At 47.1% G+C, this 25,073-nt stretch overlaps 2 protein-coding genes across 3 annotated transcripts; one reads left to right on the plus strand and one right to left on the minus strand.

Moving 5' to 3' along the window:
• The first annotated feature begins 388 nt into the window (after positions 1-388).
• Positions 389-14,333, plus strand: LOC122372513 (sodium-coupled monocarboxylate transporter 2-like). 2 transcript variants are annotated; one of them, XM_043349747.1, is made up of 11 exons: positions 389-455; positions 7,399-7,687; positions 8,158-8,291; positions 9,315-9,503; positions 10,256-10,410; positions 10,802-10,942; positions 11,380-11,717; positions 12,186-12,340; positions 12,616-12,785; positions 13,108-13,208; positions 13,616-14,333. In XM_043349747.1, the coding sequence occupies exons 2-11, from the start codon at positions 7,492-7,494 to the stop codon at positions 13,744-13,746; spliced, it is 1,710 nt and encodes a 569-aa protein (XP_043205682.1). In that variant the 5' UTR covers positions 389-455; positions 7,399-7,491; the 3' UTR covers positions 13,747-14,333. The 2 variants fall into 2 exon arrangements, with proteins under 2 accessions (XP_043205682.1, XP_043205680.1); XM_043349745.1 differs by lacking the exon at positions 389-455 and adding an exon at positions 4,041-4,193.
• Positions 13,921-24,976, minus strand: LOC122372511 (sodium-coupled monocarboxylate transporter 1-like). The gene is made up of 11 exons (XM_043349743.1): positions 24,781-24,976; positions 23,102-23,385; positions 22,640-22,773; positions 20,249-20,437; positions 19,219-19,373; positions 18,784-18,924; positions 18,115-18,452; positions 16,265-16,419; positions 15,768-15,940; positions 15,248-15,348; positions 13,921-14,880 (listed from the first exon to the last, which is right to left on the minus strand). Exons 2-11 carry the CDS (start codon positions 23,304-23,306, stop codon positions 14,747-14,749), a joined length of 1,725 nt encoding a protein of 574 aa, XP_043205678.1. The 5' UTR covers positions 23,307-23,385; positions 24,781-24,976; the 3' UTR covers positions 13,921-14,746.
• Between the last annotated feature and the right edge of the window lie 97 nt (positions 24,977-25,073).

The raw sequence follows: 25,073 nt of genomic DNA on the forward strand, positions 1-25,073 counted from the left end.
CTCTAGAATTCTCCAGAGAGCGTTCCAGCGCCTCCAGAAAGCTCCAGAAAGCTCTCGCCAAAGCTCCAGAAACCTCCAGTAGCCTCCAGAGAGTTGAGAGGTCCAAATTTCTCTGGAGGCTCTGGTCTACAATTATGGCGCACATGTGACAATCACGAATGTAAACAAAGGACATTTGACTGATAATTTTACAACTTGAATGTAAAGAAAATTACATTGCTATAATTTTATTTATCTTTTTAACTAAAATTGAAAACAAATTTTGCGTTTCAAGAGAGAACAATCGTCATTCTTTTGGTATCTATGACACCAATCTCCAGAAATCTCCAGATTGCGTTCCAGCGCCTCCAGTAAAACCTCTGGTAGAGCCTCCAGTCAAGAATTTATTCTGGAGGCGCTGGAACAGGCCCATTACGGGCAGCGTTCCGGGCGATCGACCTGCCACCTAGCGTTCGGTAAGTATCGGGACTGGAAACTCCCGCCGTTAAGCATTACGGCCTATGGGGGACGCGGGGCGGCATGTTTTGAAACGGGTATTAGACCGCAATGCGGATTTATTTTTTAGGTTTAGAAGCTATATACGACAGACAAAATTGATCAGGCTATCGAATGAGACCAAAACTATTATTGTCCGTTCCGCACAAAAGTCGTACACGAGGGCCGAATACAGGCGACCTTGAAAAAGAGGGCCATTTCTAGTGTTTTTCTCTTACGCGGCGCCGGTGAACGCTTACGCGGCGCCAGTGAATGCGCGGCAGACGCGGCTCCCGCTGCCGCCGCGCGTGCCCTCGGGCACTTACCGAAGGGAACGCAATCAGCTGTTAGTTTCCAATCCAGGTTCTCCTTCATCCATGTCTATGCATTCAGCATACGCCTCCAGCAGGCTGCAGCAGACAGCAGTTGACGAACTTTAGATAGAAACATGCTAGATCACTGAAAAGTAGAATACTTAGGATGCCGGATGCGTTCGCCGTTCAGCTTCGCGATACGAAACTGATGTGCAACATGACATTTTCTGTGACCTTGACCCGAGGTCAAATTCCTAATTTGACCTTTTCAGGTCAACTTATAGCTTATTCGGCGTGTGTCGACGAGAGAAACGCGATGCTGGTAACTAATCAACGTGACTTACAAGCTTGACGTCAAAAGTTATTACAGAAAAAAAAACGTTTTCCCAAAAACGTCAGATTGTGAGTTTTCGTGCCCTCTGGAGGCTGAACCGTTGAACGTAGGTGAAATGTGAAAGCATTAGGCTCAGAAAGAACTTTTAAACAGCTAGTCGAATGCGCTTTTCCGCGGTGCTCTAGCTCTATTGGTTCCGAATTATACGCCGATTTTTGAAAAGCTGTCAAAATACGGAACCAATTTCGTAACAAATTTACTTTCGACCTCCGGTGACCTCAGTGATTACCTGATCGAAAAATGACCTATACAAGCTACGATTCTGAAAGATCGTATACCGAGCTATCTATTCACTATTGCTTTTTTAATCTTTCTAGCTTTTTTGCTTTCCGATATAACCTGGTATGGCCAAATACCTACCAGGTTTCCCCAATAACCCCCAACGCCCCCAAACCAAACAAAGTGGCCAAACAATACCCCCCCCCCCACCATGGCGAAGTCGGCTGACAGGTCCACCCGGGCGCGGGTTAACCCGCAAGTTGCTGTGGGGGGGGGGGGGCGTTAATTAAACGCCCCCACTTTTTCGCCGGGCCATAGCATAAAAACGGCGCGCCGCAGGCGCACCAAATTTTGGATACCTGTAGGGAATTGATTTAAGTTTATTGTGACAAAGTTTTTAAAAAAAGTCAGTCAGGAATTTTTTGAGATATCGAGGTTTTAGTGACGTCATGATTTCTGAGTTTTCGACCAAAAACGGCATATGTTCAAAAAATAATATAAAATCGCAGAATAGACATACAGACATGCCGTAAACGCCATTAGACTGCCAATACCATGAACAATCAAATAGCTATCTTCGATTATTGATTATCGTTCCGCATTTTCCAAAAGCTTGAACTGAATCTTGGGAATTTCTCGTGACTACTTCACGAGTCACGACCATGACACATGTATTTCTTAAATTGAACTTTTTGAGCCAAACACGTACACATATGATAAAATGAATGTCACCATCGTGTTCTACGACCCAAATTACCCATGAAACATGTGTCACAGGCTGCGAATATCAGTTTTGCTTTCCGGGGATAGATATGTGCTTACACGGTTGACCTGACCTTGACCCTGACCTATGCTTGACTGACCCCTAAATGGAGTTGACACTCTTGTAGGCCTTATATGATGGATTATGCACCGTTTTGACAGAGTTTATGACGAGAGGCGCCCATTGCGAAGTCCTGAAGTCCATGCTACTGAAAGCCCGATTTCAGGTGTTTGACCTGACCTTGACCCGACCTGTGACCTCAAAATTCAACTTTAAAGTACTCACCTGAAGCGTCTCGTCGCGTTCTTTCGTTTGCCGCCTCGTGCGTTTCGCTGCGCCTATTGGTTCTCGAGTTATCGGCTGGGGGCGTTTAACGCCCCCTCCCCCACAGCAAACGGTGGGTGGCGAAATACCCCAGCAACTGCCGGGTTAATGGATCGGAAATAAATGATGGATTGACTGATGGATTGATATCGTAACCATCCAAAGCGTGTCCCAAGAAATCAATCAAACACAAATCTGCAACAGCGCACTGAAAGACTAAATAAGACAGGCGTGCGTCGCGGTACCGGAGTTAACAAATCCAAGTCTCTCAGGGCCCCTAAACGACCAGCCTTGGCCACCCCTGTGGTTCCATGTGTAGTGATGCCGTGTGATCCCGTGGCACCCATGCGAAAATCTGGGTCACGACCACGTTTAGCGGCACTATGACCTTGGCAATCACGGGGAGTTCACACTTCACGGGAAGAACGATCGTAAATATTTAGGTACTTCATACCTCCTCATACACGATGGAGAATATCTATAATACAAATATTGAGGGTATAACTAAGGCGTGGATGAGTTAAAAATGAGAAATGGGAATACCACAAAAACGTGAAGAAATGGAAAGGTGGGGACTTAGAGGTATGGAAAGTTTATTTGATTGCTTCAAACGGCGAGCATTTATTTAAGAGAAATCATTGCAGTTTTATGAAAATTTGAGTTGAATCATTATTGATTCAGATTAATGCCTGTACCTAAAGAGAACGATTGGATGCTTGAATTTAATTTATTTACCTAGCATTCATAGGCAACGAATGTGTTTGTTCTTTATGAAACGGCAACCTACCAGGTTGCGTGTCCCAAGAAATCAATCAAACACAAATCTGCAACAGCGCACTGAAAGACTAAATAAGACAGGCGTGCGTCGCGGTACCGATTTGGCGAGCGCCAAATCGGTACCGCGCCGGGGTACTTTGGATCTTACTTTCTTTGGTACGATTTCGAGTCATAGGTAATTTTCATAGACTCGTAGTCCATAATATTTATGCAGTCATCGTCCTATAAATATCAGTCCGCAGCCCATAATATTTATAGCCTTGCTAGCAACCGAAGCAGTTCAGGCTGCTTGCAGGGCCACTGGGAGAGGGCCATTTATGACACTTTGCACACGACTGGACGATTAAAGATAGTTTTACATCGAGTAGTAGGCATTACAATAAATCGGCTATTACATACATATATATGATTTTCGACCTCTTCAAAGTAAAACATTTGGCAACGACATTTACGGTTCGTAGTTCGAAATAAGTGCATAGGAACTCGTTCTAGGCTGATCATATTTCACTCTAATGGGCGGCTGCCCGGAAAGGTTGAGATGCACGTCACACCTACCTCAACACTATCTCAGTCTCCCCGACAGCTGGCCGGCCGCTGCCTGTCAAATCTCCCACCTGAACTGTTTCTAGCTGTTTGTCAAGGTCACCGCGTCAGTTACGGTCCGTCCGACCGTGTCAGCGCGGCCACGGCCCACCTTCGAGGCCAGGCGGGCCCCCGGGCGGCTGCGGCCGCTGCCGAGTCGGTCCCGCAACACCTACCTACATACTAACACGGACCGGCCCAGAAGGTCTGTGAGGCCGGTGGGCGGCGGGCGCCAGTAAGCGAGCCGCACGACGCACGGGCTGACCGGTCTGAGGGCCAGTGCGAAGCAGTGCGCGCGGTGCACCGATGTGAACTGGATACTACGCCGCAGAGGAGTCTGGAACAGGTGAGTGGCTCCATATCGCGGGCAGCGCAGAGACGGCGATCCGATGCTCATTTTTCTCATCATGCTGAATAAAATTGGAGATAAAAGGGCGCCCAAGCAGCTGTGTTGAGTGCACTGTTGAGTCCGCCCAGGCGCTTGTGAGATACGTGCTATCAATAGTTTTATTTTGAGTGCCGAACACACGATCTTATGGCTTCTTACCTCTCTTCTAAAGCACCAGATGTTGAAAATGTTCACCCTCGTCAATAGTTATTGGTATTTGACATTTGGTGTTCCAGATAAATGAAGGGGTAAAATTATCTCTGTCTGAAGTTCTTTTTTTGTAATAAGCTCAATCAGATTCCAAAACAGCTGTTGGTATAATTTTTGAAGAAAAAAAGTCAAATGAAGTGCATCGCATCATCTGAATCTCTTGTACGGCCAATAACAATTCATCTCAAATATGCCTTTCGTAACGCTAATATATTTGGCGAATCTCGAAAGATAAATGCCTACAGCTTTTACCACATAACTTTCAAAACGTGTTCGAAGATGTTATGTATGTTTTACGAATGACTTCAAATTCGTGATGTGTCTTACCTTCTAACGCTGGCTACATGAGGAGGATTCCAAAGAATCTCGTATGCTAGTGCCTTTTCAGTATTCAGTTGAGGTTTTCCCGTCATAGGTACGCCACTAACATGCAAGATTCAGGCAAAAACAGGAAAAGGAAACCTCTCTCTATACCAGGTTCTGTCTTGCATGATTCAGCGTTCATCCCGGCCCCGTTTGCATAGTGCAAACGCGTCATTATGTCAAGGCCCTGCTCAATAGAGCAAGGATGGCCGTCGACGAATCTCTCGCGTGATTTCGACCTGCTGCATGGGTAAAAGCTACTGACAATGGCGAAATAACAGTACCGAAGCTTTTTGTAGCTGCAGAGACATTACCGTTCCACAAAAGAATAAGGTAAATGAGGTGTTTTCTACTTCACTGGACTATAGGTTCTCAGGCAGTCGGCACCGAACTTGAACCAATATAAGAAAGCTTCAAGCATATGACTTTACTAACGCATTTCCTTTGTCAGCAGCTACCAAGCGGCATGTTATCCCTCGCACAGATGCGGGGGAGGGCGTTTTTGGCCACACCTACCAGTTTTTTTGCGTGTGCGTCTGTAAAGAAAACCACGGAGCGCAGCGCCGCGAGACTTAAATACAGCTTGATACATCAAGTCCGCATCGTGTGTGAAACTTTTTGACCCCAGGTCACATAGGGTCAGGTCATCAGGTCAAGTTAGATGACTACCTATGCCTCCAAAAATCGTCATTCTGTCATCCCTACAGTTTATCTCCTAGAAGCTTGGAACTCAAAGAATTGTATCAAAGACAAAGGACCAATAATTAACATATTTCGGAATTTTGATATCGTTGACCTAAGGTCAGGTCAATTTTGCGACCTATCCATTGTAAGTTAACCTTCGCCCTGGTGGGGGGGGGCCATTTTGGCCCCCCCCCTGTGGTTTTTCAGCGATAACTCAGAAACCACTTGAGTTAGCGCCCTGAAACTTTGTATAGCTGTTTATTCAACATTTTTACATCATGTCCTTTTTTTGGGGGTTCGGGTCAGGTCAGGTCAGGTCACAAGGTCACCAAAACTGACACCACCTCTAAAAAAGTTCAAAGCTCTCTCAAAGGCACAGCTTTTATCCGATCGATGTAAAATTTACAGTACTTGAAGATGTCACCCAGCTCTACAAAATGGCTATCTCGGATTTTTTATAAATGTGACCTAAGGTCAGGTCAGGTCATCGCTGCTCCCCATTATAAGTCAATGGGAGAATCGAAAAGTAGTTGTTTTTCAGCTAAATCGGGCGTGATTGTTCCTATATTTCGTTATTGAAGTGTCTTGGGTCAGCAAATCACAGCCCATGTGAAACCATTTGCTTGTGACCTCGCTGAGGTCACGCTAGGTCATCTCCCTGGTCACCAGAGGTCACCAGCGGTTTTTCTGCACTTACTTGTTATTGAATAGAGATAGAGACTCCGTTCGACGTTTATCGTGTTTGTCTCGTCAATGCGGATCGAATGATATGCAGCATGACCTATTTCGGTAAGGTCATGACCTTGACCTGAGGTCAAATTTTCAAAATGACCTTTCGAGGTCAAACTATATATCATTCGACGCGTCTCGACGAGCCAAGCACGATGGTGCATGAATCGTTTCTCTATTTTCTCGTGAATGCATGCTATAGTTAAAAACATTTTCAACGAAATTTGCCAAGTTGACCTTGCATGACCTCTGTAGGCCAAACCGTTGAGCTGAGGTCAAATCTGACGAACCTTGGCGAAAGAGCTTGAAAAGAGCTATCGATTGCTTTTTTCCGCGGCTCTCTAGCTCTTCTAGTTTCCGAGCTACAGCGGAATATGTCCGGCAACACCGAAAACACTGAAATTTGACCTATGATGACCTCTAGCGACCTCAATATTGACCTTAGCGAAAAAATGACCGAAATACTTTCGAACGTACTTGTTATGGGCTTTCGTTTGCTTTTTTCCGCGTCTTCCTAGCCCTCTTCGTTTTCGAGTTAGACGGGGGGGGGTCATTTTGGCCCCCCCCACCAGGGCGAAGGTGGCTCAGACCCACACCAGGGCGCGGGTTAATAGGAGAAACTTGAACTGTCTTTCTTTTAGACGAAAGTCGTTTAAACACTATCAAACGCCGGGATACAGATAAACAAAATACACTAAATCGAAAAACTGAACCCGTGTCCCCTTTTTACGTCCCTTTGGTCATCTTGGGTCAAAAAAGGTATCCAACAGTTTTTTCAACAGCTTTGGTTAGAGACGTGTTATATAAACAATGAAAACACCTTAGATGCGTTGAGCTCAACTAAAGGAATCGACTGATGTGCCTAGCTCAAAGACGAACGACGAGAATTTCGGGTGGGCCTTATGGTCACCGTGGGTGGGCCATTCCCTGACGCAAAATGAGCGGTCCACCGAGAATCATAAGACAGTTGGCCAAATTTCCAGCCCTCTCCTCCACTTCTCCCTCATCGTTATTTGAGTAGCCGTTGCCCGTTAATGAAATGACTTAAATGGCAATAATCTTCTTTCGGTGAAGTAGGGATAGATCGGCAATTCCCTTTTTCATATTGTAATACCGTATTGGCTAATTCAAACACGTTGCTGGAAATTGGAGTATTGTTCTATCTTTTCTTTTTCAGTGAGGACTGCCCTCCAGAACACCCATCTTCACCGCTCGGCCCAAAGCCGGAACATCCGATTCTTCAGCCACCAGTCTCAAGACAACCGCAGCGATGTCGTCAGCCTCAGAGTTCGGCACCGTCAATTTTGTGGTGATGGCGCTGTTTGTAGCCGCCACGCTGGCTATCGGCGTGTTCTACGGTCTGCGTGGACAGGACGCCCAGGGACTGCTCATCTCACGCGACATGAGAGTCGCTCCCGTGGCCCTGTCAATCATGGCCACTTTTCTGTCGGCCATCTTAATTGTTGGTAAGTGTGTGAGACGTTACCTATTTTATGCAGTACTTTTTGGGGCGTAATTACATTCACGCCGACACACTATCCAATATGCGATGAGGACAGGCTCCACGGCACACTTTTTCGGTTTGTCATTTCGTTTTTTTTTCTCGCTTTTTCTGCTTCTATAGACTATCAGCTTCACTTGATAGCATCGTTGTAGCTCCACGGCATCGAAGCCGAAAAAGCGAGAATACTCGAATGACGCGGAGAAACGCGATCTGTATGCGCTGTAAAGATTGCCATTTCTAATTTGTCGCGATCCTATTTTGAATTTTCCATATTTTCGTGCTATTGTTGTAGATAAAGAACTAAGAAAACTATTTTTCTATAAACTATTTTTCTATAAAATAGAAAACTATATTTTCTATTTTTCACAAGTCCTAGAGATCGTTCAATCCTTAACTTGCAATGACCTCTGACAGAGCTCATGTGACCCTCAGGGACGCCGTCGGAGGTGTTTTATTTCGGCCTGGAGTGGTACGTGTGCGCCATCACGTTCCCTCTGGCCTGTATCATCAGTGCTGCGCTGTTCCTGCCCGTCTTCCACCGGCTAGGATTGACCAGCGTGTACGAGGTAGGCGGTCGATGGGATATGGGCTGGATGTGTGGTTGACAGTCAGGTGTGAAACGTTAAACTTCTGCGTCTTCCGTAGTCCCTTGTTAGCCTTTGGAACGGACTACAGCCTTGCTTGTATGCAGTCCCTTGTTTCGAATAAGCTGCCAAAGCTGCCCGAAAAAAAAAACACAGCCTGACTCCGGCTGAAGTCATGTAGATCTACCATCTACATGTCATACCGACTAAAACTGATAGCGAAATCGTGGACTTCACTTTGAACTACGGAGTAGGTTGGGGGGGGGGGAGGGGAAGCGTGAACAGGAGATTAAGTGGCGCTATAGTGGTCACATCAGTACGTCGTGTGGGCCTCACTCCTGCATCCGGCTTACGTTTTTGCTCACGACATGAACAACGGTGTGTGCTTCGGCGTAAGCTGGTTCAAAGTTTTCTAATGACTGTGTTAACTGTCACTTTTAAATTACCTATGGAGATTTACTCCGGTAATTATTTATGGAGGCACCGTGTGGTCGGGCCAATAACACGATAACTATCGTTGTGTGTACACTGTGCAGTGTACTTGCAGACAAAGTGGACGTTGACGTTCGCCGGCGAGTTAACTAATGCAGCAGAGAAGCTGCAGCCGATTGAAAAAGCCTCGCCGTTTCAACTTGCGTTAGGCATGCATCACTGCAAGTGGAGTCAACAGCGCTCCCGTCGCACATATGACATAAGGAAAAATGGAGACAGGTGCCCACTCATACATTGCGAATGTCTCTTAATTTTTTTCGGCACTCGTCGCTCACTATTGAAAACGGTTGATTTTTATAACGTTTAATAAATACTCTTTATAGGAAAGGTATCGAGTTAAATATCTTGCCGAATGAAATAGCGAAATGGAATTGCAGCGATTTCAGCACACTTTTCAAACTTGATATGAACAAAGTGTTGCCAAGTTGTCCAATCTTTTGCTACTTACATTCAAACCACAGACGACCCACGCATTATTCGATCGCTGACCTTCCTCTGACTACTGTTTTACAGTACCTGGGCCTGAGGTACGACTCCAGCCTGGCCAAGGTGATCGGGACGACTGCGTTCATGACACAGAACCTGCTGTACACCGGCATCGCGCTGTATGCACCCTCGATCGTGCTCAGCAATGTCACTGGTATGCCCGACTGGGCAGCCATTGTGCTGGTTGCCTTCCTCGGCACCTCCTACACCGCATTCGTGAGTGGTTGGACCGTAGGACGGTGCTATCTAGTGGAGAATATCTAGTAGCTGGTCTCACGACGCTTTGGAGAAGTGTTAGTGCAAATGAACATAGTCAATTACCTCTATTCTATGCGGAACATGGGTCGGAAGCACAAGGACGGAATGTGATGCTATTATAGCTTGTTGTTGTGCTTGTGGACAACTGTGCATAGGCGGCGGAACGGGGAGGGCACCGGACACCGGTGCCCCCCTTTGATTCTGACATTTTAACATTAGCAGTATGGGCATTGCATGGAAAGAATGGGACCAAAAGTCGGCAGTGCCCCCCCCCCCCCTCCCTTAATTGAAGGTGTTCCGCCGCTACTGCAACTGTGTACCTATGTAACGCAGTGTACTTTTCAAACATTTAAGTTATAGCGTAATAAGTAGCTTTAGTTTTGATATGTGGACCATCCCAAGCACCGTGACTGGCCTGCAGCCTTTATAGACTTTGTGAACGCAAGCAGATGCGCTACGTCCCATCGTGTCTTGCTTACCCATTGGGCTCTTCGGTACTGTGTGCTGCTAAGAGTTAGGATGTGATCGGATAAGTCGCGGTATGCTCCAGGGGGTCGTGATGTGACACTGTGTATTACGTTGTCTGTTGAACCGATGCTCCGCGTGTTCCCGGGCGCCCACACCGTCATTTAGGCAGAGGTGGTGGAAGGAGCTACATTTTAGTATCTAGTCGGTTACATTGTGCTCACGCTGTGCTCCATGTGCTCCAGGGCGGGTTCCGCGCCGTCATCTGGGCAGACGTGCTGCAGGCGGGCGTCATGGTGGCCGGCGTGCTCGCCATCATCATACAGGGCTGTCTCAACGTCGGCGGCTTCTCAGAGATGTTGGACGTCAACCGGCTGCACGGGAGGCTGACGCTGTTCACGTGAGAATATCTGCGTCTTGGGCAGCTTTGGAAGTAGAGAGGTCGCATATTCCCAACAGTGCTATTCGACGTAAACAATTGTTATGGGTGCCACAAAGGATGCATTTTTTTCGTAGGGTTTCCTCGATATGCTCATTTCTTGGCATGTGTATTATACTTACACGTGCGAATAAGACAGACTTGCTGGATGGCTGTGGCAGTAGATACGTGCCTAAGCTGGCGTAACAACTTCATTTCAAACCCGTCACATAAATGTCCAGATTAATCAATGAATCAGTTTGTGGCTGTTAAAATACACACATACCAGCGCTACTTACACGCGCCAATAATGTTCGTAAGTGGCCCGGCACCTGCTTTATGTCACTCTGACCCATAAGATCTTCTGCGACAGCTGGGACTTTGACCCGCTGCAGCGTCACAACTTCTGGAACATCTTCTTCGGCCAGCTGTTCATGTGGACGTCCCTGCTGGGTGTGAACCAGCCGGCGGTGCAGAGACTTCTCAGCTTGCCCACGTACAGAAAGGCCGCCATGTAAGGATTCTATATGCTGAGTCAAAACTGTCTATTAAATAACTTGCCGAATGTGTCAAATGTATTATCCTAGCGTTAATGGTAACGGTTTTTACCGTAATCGAAACGATTGCAATTAGGCTTTTCAGTATAACGCAGCATAACAATCGTGCAATCAGCGAATGTTTTGAGATTATTTTCCCATGGCAATTGGAAGTGACGGCTAATTCGAGCTTTTACCTTACCAACGCTTAGCCATCGATAAGGCAAATCACAACAACCCACCTTTGCCTATCTGCCAATTTAGAAGCAATACGTTAGGAGTCTTAACACAAGCTGTAGCATATATGTATAACCATTCGTTTAGCCCAGTGCCGATGCCGAACAAATATTTGGAGACATTTCGCAACTATTACACTCCACCTCTCTAGCCGCCGCATCCCGTTTTTAATCCCCAGGACCAGTGTGTTCGGCGGCCTGATGATGTTCATCATGACCACGCTGGCCGTTCTCGCCGGGCTGGCCATCTTCGCCACCTACTCCTCCTGCGACCCGCTGCGGGCCGGCGTGACGAGCCGCCGAGACGAGCTGGTGCCGCACTTTGTGGCCGACCAGCTGGGCCACGTGCCCGGCCTGGGCGGCCTGTTCATCGCCTGCGTGCTCAGCGGCGCGCTCAGCACCATCTCGTCGTCACTGAACTCGCTGGCGGCCGTCACCTGGGAGGATTTCTTCAGGGACAGCGCCTGTATTGTTGGACTGTCAGAGGCGGGACGGCGATGGGCCGTCAGGGCAATAGGTCAGTGGTGGACACTTCTACCAGCTTCCAGCTCATTCATTCATTCATTCATTCATTCATTCATTCATTCATTCATTCATTCATTCATTCATTCATTCATTCATGCAATATCCATTCATTCATATTTAGTTAATTAATTAATTCATTCATTCATTCATTCATTCATATTTAGTTAATTCATTCATTCATTCATTCATTCATTCATTCATTCATTCATTCATTCATTCATTCATTCATTCATTCATTCATTCATTCATTCATTCATTCATCGTTAGTTTTATGCTTGGGGCTGGACTAAATCAATAGCACTGCCTTGTTTGTTGTGTCTTCTTTGATTCCGTTGCTTATCCCTCGCATGGCATAGTGGCATACCCAAGGCCCTAAATACAGGCATACCTTTCTTTGACTTTTATCATCTTTCCAGTCGTCGTGTACGACGTAATTCTTACCCTTCCCGCTGCTTTCCAGCGCTCGTGTACGGCATAGCCTCAATGCTGATGGCATTCCTAGCCAAGAACATGGGTGGCGTTCTTCAGATCGCCATTGGCGTCTACGGTGGCTGCACCGGGCCGGTGCTGGCAATCTTCATACTCGCATTGTTTGTGCCCTTCTCCAACCCGAAGGCAAGCTAGTAGAAAGCACATTCCAACTTTATTTTTAACTTCCGTTGAGGGGAGAGAGTTTGTCATTTGTGGGTGGCGTGGTCGGCTCACATTTGCTAAATACTCGTAACTACGTGCATATTGATACTTTATTAATAAAGAAATCGATTTACCGACTCGTACAGCAACCACGCCAGTTCACTCCAGGATTTAGTCTCGACAGGCTGGCCAAGCTGACCATCCTTTCTGACAGCCCTCGGTTCCTTACTGACCGAGCCCGCTCCACACCACTACAGGGTCTGACTGTGGGACTCCTGGTGGGCCTGGCTCTGGCCCTCTCTGCCTCGTTCGGAGCCTCATTCGGCGGTGCTGCTCCTCCGGCCATGCTGCCCACGGAGGTGGACGGCTGTGGCTTCAACATCACGATCCCAGAGAGTGCCAACGTCGCCACCAGCGCAGCAGAAAAGTCAGTGCAGCTGATCTTTTAACAAATAAATATTATCGCAGGGGCTCGGGGGAGTCGCGAGAGTCCGCCCCTTTCCCAATAGTTTCGCTTCCGTACCGCCACGCAATGTATAAAGTGGTGCAGCTTTGGGTCGGACCCTCCGATTCTGAGATGGTGGCGAATGTATTAACTCGGAGTCCCTGTGTTATTACAATGGTGCCGTAATGGCTCATGTAAAACGTTTATTTGCTATTTGCCAACAATTTTTATAAATGAAAGATTAAAGATTCCCACAAAATGTGCATAAGGCTCATCATTTTAATGCTGGTTTCATTCCTTTCAGGGTTGTGAGAAACAAGTTTTTCAGCATATCGTACATGCTGTACTCCGTCCTGGGCTTTGTCGGGACATTTGTGATCGGCATCATTGTGTCACTTGTGACAGGTAAGTGACCAAACGACTTCCCAACAAATTTATACCAAATATATTTTCGGATTGATTATTAATAGTGAAAATATTACGCGCATGTTTTATGATGCATTTACCCATAAATTTATTGCGTGAAAATCATATATGCACATTGCACACAGATAACGTTTCATGTCAGACCCAATATTACTAGAACATAGTCAGACCCAGGCAAGGAAGGCATCTGATGATATATCATGAACCGTGGTATGGATATAACGTCTGGGAGGTGCCGTAAAAAAAACGTTAAAAGGGACGACGCGGTAAAGAAACATGTGAATAAATTGTATGGGCAATGACGAAAATTTACTCTAGCCATTTATCATGTCAGTTCGCGTTATATCGGTTTTGATATTGGACGCATTGTGTCGTCTGTTTTTCAGGTGGCAGCAATATTGAAGTGAATCCCGAAATGCTCAGCCCCGCAATGTCGTGTTTCGCTCAGAAGGCAAAGTTCCGACTGCCTCACAGCAACGGAGCTTCCAACAACGCCTTCGAAATGGAGAAGAAGTAGTATGTGTGGAAAGGTTGTGTTTTACATGCTTGTGTATGTCACGCATCCGCGGGCGGTGCATTCCTCGAACTGTCATCCTGAGCTGTCTACACTTGCCAGGGACCAAAAAACTAGGTCTGTTTTATACCAGTACATCTACACTCATGTCTGAGAGTTGCGCATGAAAACAAACTATTTAGCTTTGTAAGACAAAATGTTTTATTTTTATACATGCATACATGACCCGTACAACATTCATCAAAAATATCATTTCGCTCAAATGGTAGGATCAAGGTAATATTGGCATGGAATAGAAAAAAATATGGCATGTAATTGTAGATGCAGGATCGTAGGTAGATCAGACGTGAACTGCTCCCGTGTGTAATGTGTTGTGATGTTCTGTCCATTTTTGAGAGGTGAATACCGTTCAGAGACATGCATCATTATTACAGAACAGTAACATAAAAAGCTACAGGTCAGTTAAACAGTCAGCTATCGAGTCAACTACCATTATTTCCACAATCCTTGTATGCAGGTCTTAGATCATCACGACACTCGTATCTCACATACAATGAAATGAAATATGAATAAAACAATATTAGAGCAAATTTTCTTTGAAAAATGCATGTAAAACGCTATAAAACAGTTAACTATGTGTCTGGTAGCGGGGTAGTCTGTGGCATATGACCTCCAAACCTTTGTTTTTGGACTTTGCGCCGGGAGTCGGGACCCTATGGCGTACGAGGAATAACTACTTCATAAATCACGGTACAACGCAAATGTAATGCTTGCTTATCTGCACATTTAAGGCACTATTATGGCCTGTACCACACACTTTCGAATCTACCTCTGCCGAGCAATGTATGTACAATAAACGTGCATCTAAAGCACTTTAGGTAGATTTACGAAATACGTAACGAGTGACCTGGCATGCACGCTACAAAAATACTGTGGGAACGTAAAGTACGTTTTTGCCCCTCAGAGTCGCATGATATTTACATGAAATATATCAAATGAAAAATTAGTGTTTTTCGCCCATTTCGTAGGCATCGTTTGAAGCTCCGTTTGTGTTTGACGGATGGAATTTCTTCTTTCGTGAATGCCATGACATGGCGGGACTCAGGTACTCTTCGTCGACACTGCCCTGTCCTCCACCTGAAATATGACATTTTAATTAGAGGTCTTAAAAACTGCGCGAACTTTCAATGAAAACCCTAAACAGTTTCGTATTTATCCGTAACCTCGACGGGTTTCGTTAGGTATAACCCGGATATGGCTCGACAGTCGCATCCTGCAGGGACACATCGTCCGAGTATGCTTCTGTCACTGTAAAATTGTTGAACACAATAGACTTGTAGGCACAATGCGTTCTCGCTCAATTCGCTCGAGCAGCTACAAAATGATTGACCAGGACTGATCGTAAAAGGGCGTTGAGCTTCGTAAGGCTAGCGCCAATATTCGTGGGACGACTCGCGACCATCTCGTCTCACTCGGTTCATTTCTTGTGAAGCGTTATACTCACCTGTCAAAAGAGACACTAGGATTCCTGTCACCATTGTTGCCACAAAGCCGATCACTGCGTAGAGCATGTAGGAAATGCTGTAGAGCGTATCGAATGTTCCTCTGTAAAACATCATCATTTCATTACTTTCACCAAGCACGGATTCACATGTAAAGCAACATTCTAAACCATCTAAATGAATGATGTATTTACTTCTACAGGCACCGAAGCATCCGGCATTGTATGTGTGCACTCAGCTCTTAGGTATACGAGAAATGCCTCCCCCGAAATATTACGATAATCTGGAATGCAAAATGTATCTGAGAGCCATGGCTTGGGGATCAGCTCAAACCGTTCAATTTCTCTAAATTTACTAGTAAAACTGCTAAACTGTATTCCTGCCGCTCAAGGCCCTATGTATATACCCCGCCGCTCACTTATTAGAAGAGCGTTGAGCCGGTTAAATGGGTTCACTTATGACGGTTATGACCATTACAGGCGTTAGGTCGCATCTATCAGCTCTCACCACGGTCGCTCTTACTTTTCGCGCGTCTCCATGGCGTCATCAGTGACGTTGGCGGTGATTGTGACGTTGAAGCTGCATCCGTCTGCGCTGGATGGCAGCATGACCGGTGGCGCCGCCCCACTGAACGATGCACCGAATGAGATCCAGAGGGAGAGGGCCAGGCCCAGCACCAAACCCGTGGTAACACCCTGCAGGCAGGTCGAAGGGCAAAGTCAGCACCGCTACAGTCAACGGTATATCAGTCATAAAAGGACCAACTAATTATCTGTTATCGCCGTTCAAACATTTTGAGAGAAGACATCACTTAACAACTTTCTTATTACCTAATTTTTTTTTTTTTACATCTGGACGCAATAGTTCGCTGTCTTTCTCACATCGTACAAACACCCGATGGTCTCTCTCTCTCTCTCTCTCTCTCTCTCTCTCTCTCTCTCTCTCTCTCTCTCTCTCTCTCTCTCTCTCTCTCTCTCTCTCTCTCTCCCTCTCTCTCTCTCTCCCTCCCTCTCCCTCACCTTGGGGTTAGTGAAGGGCATGAACAGCCCCATGACGAACATGGCCAGGATTGGTCCGGTGCAGCCGCCGTATACGCCCGTGGCCACTTGAATCACTCCGCCCATGTTCTTGGCCACGAACGCCATCAGCATCGAGATGATGCCGTACACCAGCGCTGCCGGATAGATGTTAACCCTCGCCCGCACATGGGGGGGGGGGTGGTTGCCCCCCCCAGGCAGTCTTTCTGCTCTGCACTCAACATTTTTACAGCTAGAAGGCTGATTTTTCGTATAGCTGCTCCTCTATCCTTTCTTGATGTCCACTGAAAATTTCAAGTTTCTGTGATTTTTGGTTTCGGAGATATGACCTTGTTTTTCAGGTCATGTCATGACCCAAATGGCCAATTCTCAACATCTTGCGTTTGCCATGGGCCTTGTGAGCTTTTGACACCCTGATTTCGGCCTTTTTTGCCAGTCTTACCTCCCACCTATCATGGAACATGTTGTTCGACGATGTACAGGGTCAAGGTCAGGGTCAAGGTCAACCTAGGTCATCTAAGATAATTGCGTTTTAGGCAAGCTGAATTTACTTTTTGTGAAGTTTTTTGACTGCATTTTTGGTAAAAGCTTCTCAGATCATGATTTCATGTAATATGGACCCAAAAACAATCGGTGCACACATCAGTATACACACAGACACACACAGACATACAAACACATATAATTGACCTTGACCTAACTTGACCTGAAATGACCTCAGCAGCAAAATTCTGGTCGGATGGTGTGACAAAGAGGTTCTAGCTGGCTTGGCACCAGAAAACAGCATCGTCATCGGTATTTGATAAGCAGCGCACTTGATATCCAACGGTGACCCAAAACAGCAACATTTTTTAGTTTGACCTGACCTGGAAGGTCAATGACTGACCTGAGAAGGTAAAACTGGGTATCATTGGATTCGTCTCTTCCCAAAGAATCTTTTTGGTCTTTACTGCTAAGCTCTATCTCCAACAGGAACGAAATGGCGCGGGGGGGGGGGGTGGCAACCACCCCCCCCCCATGTGCGTTCTAGGATGGGAAAATGGCATGTGCGGGTGAGGGTTAATGGTCCTTAAATGCATATTTAGTCAACAGTCACCAGTACCGCTGGCCAGAAATATTTGAGGGCATTAATATTGAAGCGTACATTTAGTGAATGTTTAAGAGTGCCGCAATTGAGCCAGGGGTGAGGAACCGGAGCCGGAGCTGGAGCCGGAGCCGCCGGAGCCGGCATATTTTGCCCAGAGCCGGAGCCGGAGCCGGAGTCGTGAAACAATAGGTATAGTCCGAAGCCGGAGCCGGAGTCGGAGCCGTCAAAAAGGGGGCGGCTCCGGCTCCTTTTTTAGGAAAAATTTATTGACCTAGTTCGGCTTGACAGTACAAGGCAGTAAAACATATGGTATTCAAAATATGAAAGTAGCCAAGGCCCTAAAAACAAAAATAGCCTTGTTACCTATGCATATACAGAAGCAACGTGTAGGTAAGTACCAATCCTATTGTCTTCTTCCACCCGTAGGTATTTAATTCCATAGGGGATGTACTGAGTACTGGAGCCGGAGCCGGAGCCGGACCATTTTACTCGGAGCCAGAGCCGGAGCCGGAGCCGCCATGACATTTCACCCGGAACCGGAGCCGGAGCCGGAGCCGGAGCCGATTTTTTATCCGGAGCCGGAGCCCGAGCCCGAGCCGTCTGAAATTTCCACGGCTCCGCATCCCTGAAATGAGCACTTCAAAAGCTACTGAAAGATTGCTATGAACTATCGAATTTCCTTGCAGTTTTCCTCTAGAACGTATGCCTCATTTTAACTATGTCTTCGAGCCACCACCCGACTGACCTATGCCTCGGAGCACCCATCGCCGTCCCGCCTCAGACAGCCGCGCAGTCCAGGCGCTGTCCCTGAAGAAATCCTCCCAGGTGACGGCCGCCAGCGAGTTGAGTGACGACGAGATGGTGCTGAGCGCGCCGCTGAGCACGCAGGCGATGAACAGGCCGCCCAGGCCGGGCACGTGGCCCAGCTGGTCGGCCACAAAGTGCGGCACCAGCTCGTCCCGGCGGCTCGTCACGCCGGCCCGCAGCGGGTCGCAGGACGAGTACGTGGCGAAGATGGCCAGTCCGGAGACGGTGGAGAGGGAGACCATGATGACGATCAGAAAACTGCTGATCAGGCTGGTGCTGTGGACGAGGGAAGGCAGAGATGACTAAACGTGACGTACAACGTTCTACGAGCGCCGTATATCTCTCGGATATACGAGCGCCGTATATCCGCTCGTATGTCAAGCGCCGAGACGACTAGAGGCTTAACCAGTTCAGTGCTTTACTCACTGAGCAAAGAGGCCGGAACGAACCGACTTCATCGGACAAAATGCTGGCGGGCAATGCAATGGTTGCGTTCAAAATATCACATGGCATTACTGAGCTAAAAGAGGACAGCTCCACGTGATTATACGAACCTCAACTCGTGGTTCTGCCTGTTTGAGAGTGAGACGAAACGGACACAACTCACAGTGTTGCCTGTTTGAGCGTGGGCAGGCTGAGCAGCCTCTGAACAGCCGGCTGGTTCACCCCCAGCAGGGAAATCCACACGAAGATCTGGCCGAAGAATGTGTTCCAGAAGTTGTACCGCTGAAGAGGGTCGATGTCCCAGCTGTGGGCAAAAGTGAAGAGCAATAGCTGGTGACAAGCTGCTGTTGAAATGTCAAACGTCGAGTCATAGACCTCTTTCACTATTCTTTAGAATTGTGTTTTTCTATTGAAAAACAAAACTGAGTTCCCTGACAATTTGGCAAAAGCTGCCTGAGATATATGTAGATTTGCGCCTCAATCCATGTAACGCCCGTCTACGCAATGTGACGTGCTTTAGCCAATAGACGACCAATAACTACACTGTTACTTAGCTAACTGCTCAATGACTTATTTATTACTTATGAGCGATCCTCACGTGAACATTGTCAGCCTCCCGTGCTGCCGGTTGACGTCCAGCATCTCTGAGAAGCCGCCGACGTTGATGCAGCCCTGTACGATGATGGCGGTGACGCCACAGACCATGACGCACGCCTGCAGCACGTCCGCCCACACCACGGCCTTGTAGCCACCCTGAGGACGTCACAGGCGGGCTGGTCGGTAGGACATTGGCTCATCAATAAAATGTAGACCAGGCTGACAACCAAACGCAGCACCGTCCAGCAATGTGGGGATGTGTAAATCATGATTCCCTATCCACACAAATATTCACAAATGAGCGTTAACGTAAAATGTAAGTATCTAAAAGCACAAACATGCACAGCACAGTTAGGTTAAATCATGTTAAATCTAAGATCGAAACGTCATCATAAATCGTGCCCTCATCTGAAATGCGTGTCTGCATAGTGGGAAATTTGCAGTTGTACCGATTCATTGTCGTAGAACATCAAAGGTTTAATTCAGTCTCGGACCCAAATTTCACACAGCTGACCAAATAGGACATCACATTCCATCGAGATCGCCCTAGGCCCGGTTCGAACAGGCGCCAGCCGGACTGTAAGCCCACGTTCCTGAGCGAATCAGAGATTACATGGGAGCCGTGACCACTGCTAAGCCGTCCGTTCAGAACGTGACTTCCAGTCGGTTCCTTCAGGTCACGTTCGTTGTTTCGTGACGTTAACGCCGTTTCGTCATCCGCTCGACGTGTTTCATGGCTTCGTAGTTGATTCTCACCGCAGAACTATTTTTAGATGAAACGGTGTTGTATTTTTTTTTTTACTCATTTGAAGATTGTAGAATACGTGATATGAGTACGCACTACGCACGACTGCCGCAGCAGACTACCGTTGATTTTTTCATACCAATTATCCAAATACTTCAGCCACAGCCCGCATAAACTAAGAATATTCCACAATACTGACTATACCTACGGTAGATTTTATCAATTTGTTAATTATTCTCTGTCAATCCCTCAAATTACACAAAACCACCCTCGGTAAACCACTCACGAATGCGGTGTAGGATGTGCCGAGCAGTGCCACCAGCACAATGGCCGCCCAGATGGGCATGCCGGTGACATTGCTGAGGACGATGGTGGGCGCGAACAGCGCGATACCCGTGTACAGCAGGTTCTGCATCATGAACGCCACTGTTCCGACCATCGTCATGACGCGCGTGTTGTACCGCTTCCCCAGGTACTGAAAGGGGGAGGGGGAGGTCAGAGTCGTGGGTGTCATAAGTGCTTTAGACACAAGCATCAATGAAGTGGGAGGGGGAGGGAAGAGGCCATAGCATTCCATCGCTTTCCATAGCCGAGCACTTGCTGGCATGGATCAAGGCCACATCTCTCTGCTCTGTTTACTTGATCTGTCTAAAGCTTTTGACGTGATTTCCCACTCTAAATTGCTTGACAAGCTCGAGCTGCACGGCATTGACACTGCCTGGTTTCGAAATTATCTTGACGGTCACACGCAAAGCGTAGCCATCTCTGCCTCACAGAGCTCCCCTCCGCTCAACATTAGCCAGGGCGTCTTCCAGGGGTCATCGTTGGGTCCTCTCTTGTTCAGCATCGTCGTTAACGATCTTAGCTTGTACGCTGGCGACTCTTTTATCATTCAGTACGCCGATGACACCCAGGTTTTAGTCTCTGGACACAAGTCCGAGCTACCTGACCTTATCTTAAAACTCGAGGCATCTCTCCAGTCGCTTGGTGATTACTTTCATTCGAACGGTCTAAAACTTAACGAGTCAAAATTCGAGCTACTTCCCATCGGCTCACGTCAAAATCTGCGAGACCTCCCACCGTTCACGGTCAAGTTTCGGCAAGCCGTGCTATCACCTTGCACTGAAGCAAAAAATCTCGGTGTCACTTTTGATCGCCATCTCACTTGGGACTCGCACGTATCGCAACTGTCACAGAAGTGCTTCGGCATCCTTATCGGTCTCTCCCACATCCGCCACTACCTACCATCCGGTACTCTCCCAATCCTTGTGTCTGCCCTCGTCCTTTCCCACGTCCGCTACTGCCTCTCCGTCTATGGCAACGGGTCTGCCAAGAACCTCGCCACCATCAACAAAATTCTAAATTTTGCGGCCCGCATCATCTCCGGCAAAAAGAAATTCGACCACATCTCCTCTGTCCGTGCCTCACTCGGCTGGCCGGACCCCTCCACTATGGTTCAAGCCCAAACCCTAAACATCCTACACAAAGCTAGACGAACAGGTCAGCCCGAGTCACTAGCTGCACTATTTGCCACTAATGCCGAGCGTCCAGACCGTAGCCGCAGCACCAGGCAGGACCACCTGCTTAGTCTTCCCCGCATACACGGCTCGGCTGCGGGGAAGCGGCAATTCGTGTACCGCGCTGCCGCAGGCTATAACGCCCTACCACGCGAGTTCTGGGACATGTCCACCTCGATGTTTACCAGCAAGGTCTTAGAACTCTTATCTTCGGTGACATGAGCTGACACGTCACTGTAACCGCTTTTAGCTTCTGCATCGTGTGTGTAGTGTGGTTTATGTGTGTTCACTTTTTATCCTCATCATTGCATTTCTTAGCGTGTGTTGACTCTGACTCGAGAATAGCCCTGTGATTCCGATCTCATGAAGGGATGAGTCTATGACGTAAATACAATACAATACAATACAATAGCTTGACAGCCATAGCAAAAGGTATGGTCGATGGATTTCTTACTTACTCATTTAACATTACATTGCATCGTCGGGAGAGCTGTTTAATTAACAGGCCCGCCTGCGTACTTACATCAAACAACCACGGGCACGGACATTTCATCATGGTGATTTTGCAATATACATACGAGTATAAGCGTTTGTTTTCACAGGACTATCATCGAACCAAGCACGATTCGCAAAGGGCAGTGGTCACTCGTCACTTGAGGGACATAATCCAGGCATGTGGCCAGAGGTGACAAAGAAAATAAACGCCAAATGGACATTTGCAGTTTGCACGGCGTCACGTAAAACGATAATCATCAACTAGGCCGGCAAAGATTACTGCGTCAGCACTCAGCATTGAATGAGCACCGTACTCATTCATTCGGCATGATTGTTGTATCGCTATCGGGCTATTCTGTTGATTTTAATATTAGGCACTAGACAGAGATCACTAGGTCTCAAGCCTCCTGTTTGGACCATCCTGTGTAATAATTAAAGGTGTAAAGTAATCATTGTAAATATGGATGAATCATTAAAATATACTAAAACATAATGTATGATAAAATAATAAACTAATTAAAACATAGCACTTATCTTAACATTAAAATGTATAAATATTTTCGCTGATGATATATCTACCGTCACTTGTGCACAGACCTCGTAGACACTGGTGGGCCACAGTCGGTAAAAGATTGTCGAATTAAGCTCATAAAGTGTGTACGTACCTCATAGACGCTGGTGAGCTCCATTCGGTAGAAGACGGGCAGGATGAACACGCTGATGATGATGCTGGCCACGGGAAACGTCAGAACCACCACGAACCACTGCATGCCGAAGTAAAAAATCTCCGACGGCGTACCTGAGAAGGTTTACGTACAGTTATTCACCCGCGATTTTTTTCAGTTATTGTTCAGTTATATTTCAGATTTTTTTCAGCACGTTTATTTTGCGATGCATAAGCATGCAGTTGCGAGTTTAGCATTGTGATTGTGGGAACAATAAGGTACTTTTAAGTTTTATCTATCACCTGATTTCGCTTCTCAATAAATGTGTTAGCGTAAGTCTCTCAAATCTCTCTTTACATTACTCTCCATGACTGATGATCGTATTCAACAGGCTTGCCTTCACTGTTAATGCTGAACATGTTCTTTAAAGGGTAACCAACTCTTAGACTCTCACGGTCTCACCGATGATCAGAATGGCAGACATGAATGTCGCCATCATCGAGAGCGACACCGGGGCCACGTTCATGTCGCGTGAGATGAGCAGTCCCTGGGCGTCCTGTCCACGCAGACCGTAGAACACACCGATAGCCAGCGTGGCGGCCACAAACAGCGCCATCACTACAAAATTGACGGTGCCGAACGCAGCCGCAGCCGTCGTGGCCGCCATGTTGGATTTGGTGGTTTTCGCCGGGGAAATCCGAGGAGTTGACTGACGGAGGCCGAATCGGATGACCGCAAAACGGAGGCTGGAACAGAAAACAATTCGCAGAAATGGTGAGAATGCTGACGTGCTGTGGTGAGCTAAGCACGGCAATATAAGAACGAGGAATTAAGCAAACAACAGACCAACTTTGCAGCAGGAAGGTTTCGGACTTCGGAGAAACATGCATATCACGCACTCAAAACTGATACACTGAGATCAAACCTGACGACACTTTTGAGCGAAATAGCTCTAAGAGAGATATGGATATTTTCAGTGATTTTGTCGGTCAATTATAACAAGTAGAACGCACCTAAAGACGAGAGTGCACAACGCGCACACGTGTTAAGATCTCCAAGTGGCTTGCGAGGGTCACCAACCTAGCTTGACACCTAGCACTCAGCAGCGTGCATAAATACAAAACTTGAATATAAAACATAGTGCAACTGGCTCAGCCGCTCTTGATGTGTGAAAGCAGGCTCTGTTACGTGTGCACGTACAATCAGACCCCAACTGCCGTGCAGTCGGACTGCATATGTCAGTCTTTTGACGGTCATGTGACCGTCCTTCAGACTACCTATCACTTTCAGCGACATTGTCTCAGCCGTTCTGAGTTGAAGATCGTAGAGGCGCCGCCCCCCCCTTACACATACGAACGTGCAAATGAGACCCTAACTAACTTGTGAGGCCACCTCTGTTATCGGTCCCTAACGGTATATACCAACTTTGAAGGCAATCGGCCCAGCCGTTATGAGACGAATAAAACGAATGACCAGCCCCTGCACGTCCGCTATGAAGTCATTTTACCCCACACCGCTCATCTCAGCGACGCGTTCTCCCCCCCCCCCAGATAAATTTCTGGAGCGTTTCGTCTGGGATGACCGTTTACGCAGTTGTAGGTTTCATCTACATATGTCATGCAAGCAAAACAGAGTAGTAGTCGCATCAGTCCCTCGTCTCCCCCTCATCCCGTCTTCCCGACCCGGCCTGAGATTGTCTAAGCGCATACTACATAGATTGTAAGGTTTTTTCCTCAGTAAAAAATGTTGGCCTAACCGATAAAAAAGTGATAAAGATAGGACGAAATCAAGCCCTAACTTCCTGAGATATAATAACATCGGTTAGATATAAGTGCGAGTTAAACAATAACCTCATTCCGATTGACGACTTAATTATGCACATGAAGAGACATTAGAAACATCTCTCTCTCTCTCTCTCTCTCTCTCTCTCTCTCTCTCTCTCTCTCTCTCTCTCTCTCTCTCTCTCTCTCTCTCTCTCTCTCTCTCTCTCTCTCTCTCTCTCTCTCTCTCTCTCTCTCTCTCTCCCTCTCTCTCTCCCTCTCCCTCTCTCTCTCTCTCTTTCTCTCTCTCTCTCTCTCTCTCTCTCTCTCTCTCTCTCTCTCTCTCTCTCTCTCTCTCTCTCTCTCTCTCTCTGTCCTCACCTGAAATCCGACTTAATCTTTGGCCAAACTTAGCTTCCTTTGTCACCCTGGATCGATTCTCCGCACAGTGCACACTTGTCACTCGTTCTGGCTTATTTTGACCGCTGCCAAGAGTTAATTATCCGTCATACACTTGGCCGGTTCCGAACTGAGCTCCACGCGAGTGCTGAGTTTCTGCTACGGCGATTTCAGCACACTTTTCAAACTTGATATGAACAAAGTGTTGCCAAGTTGTCCAATCTTTTGCTACTTACATTCAAACCACAGACGACCCACGCATTATTCGATCGCTG

The sequence above is a fragment of the Amphibalanus amphitrite genome, unplaced genomic scaffold, assembly GCF_019059575.1.
Source record: "Amphibalanus amphitrite isolate SeventyFive unplaced genomic scaffold, NRLGWU_Aamphi_draft 001367F_arrow, whole genome shotgun sequence".
Lineage (NCBI taxonomy): Eukaryota > Metazoa > Arthropoda > Thecostraca > Balanomorpha > Balanidae > Amphibalanus > Amphibalanus amphitrite.

Bases quoted from the DNA above. Each gene is read 5' to 3' on its own strand.
- LOC122372513 (XM_043349747.1), top strand. From the start codon at position 7,492: ATGTCGTCAGCCTCAGAGTTCGGCACCGTCAATTTTGTGGTGATGGCG. The intron at 8,292-9,314 runs GTAGGCGGTCGA...ACTGTTTTACAG, and splicing joins GATTGACCAGCGTGTACGAG to TACCTGGGCCTGAGGTACGA. The intron at 11,718-12,185 runs GTCAGTGGTGGA...GCTGCTTTCCAG, and splicing joins ATGGGCCGTCAGGGCAATAG to CGCTCGTGTACGGCATAGCC.
- LOC122372511 (XM_043349743.1), bottom strand. From the start codon at position 23,306: ATGGCGGCCACGACGGCTGCGGCTGCGTTCGGCACCGTCAATTTTGTA. The intron at 15,941-16,264 runs GTGAGGGAGAGG...ACCTGCCTGCAG, and splicing joins TGCCCTTCACTAACCCCAAG to GGTGTTACCACGGGTTTGGT. The intron at 14,881-15,247 runs GTGAGTATAACG...GTCATATTTCAG, and splicing joins CCTAGTGTCTCTTTTGACAG to GTGGAGGACAGGGCAGTGTC.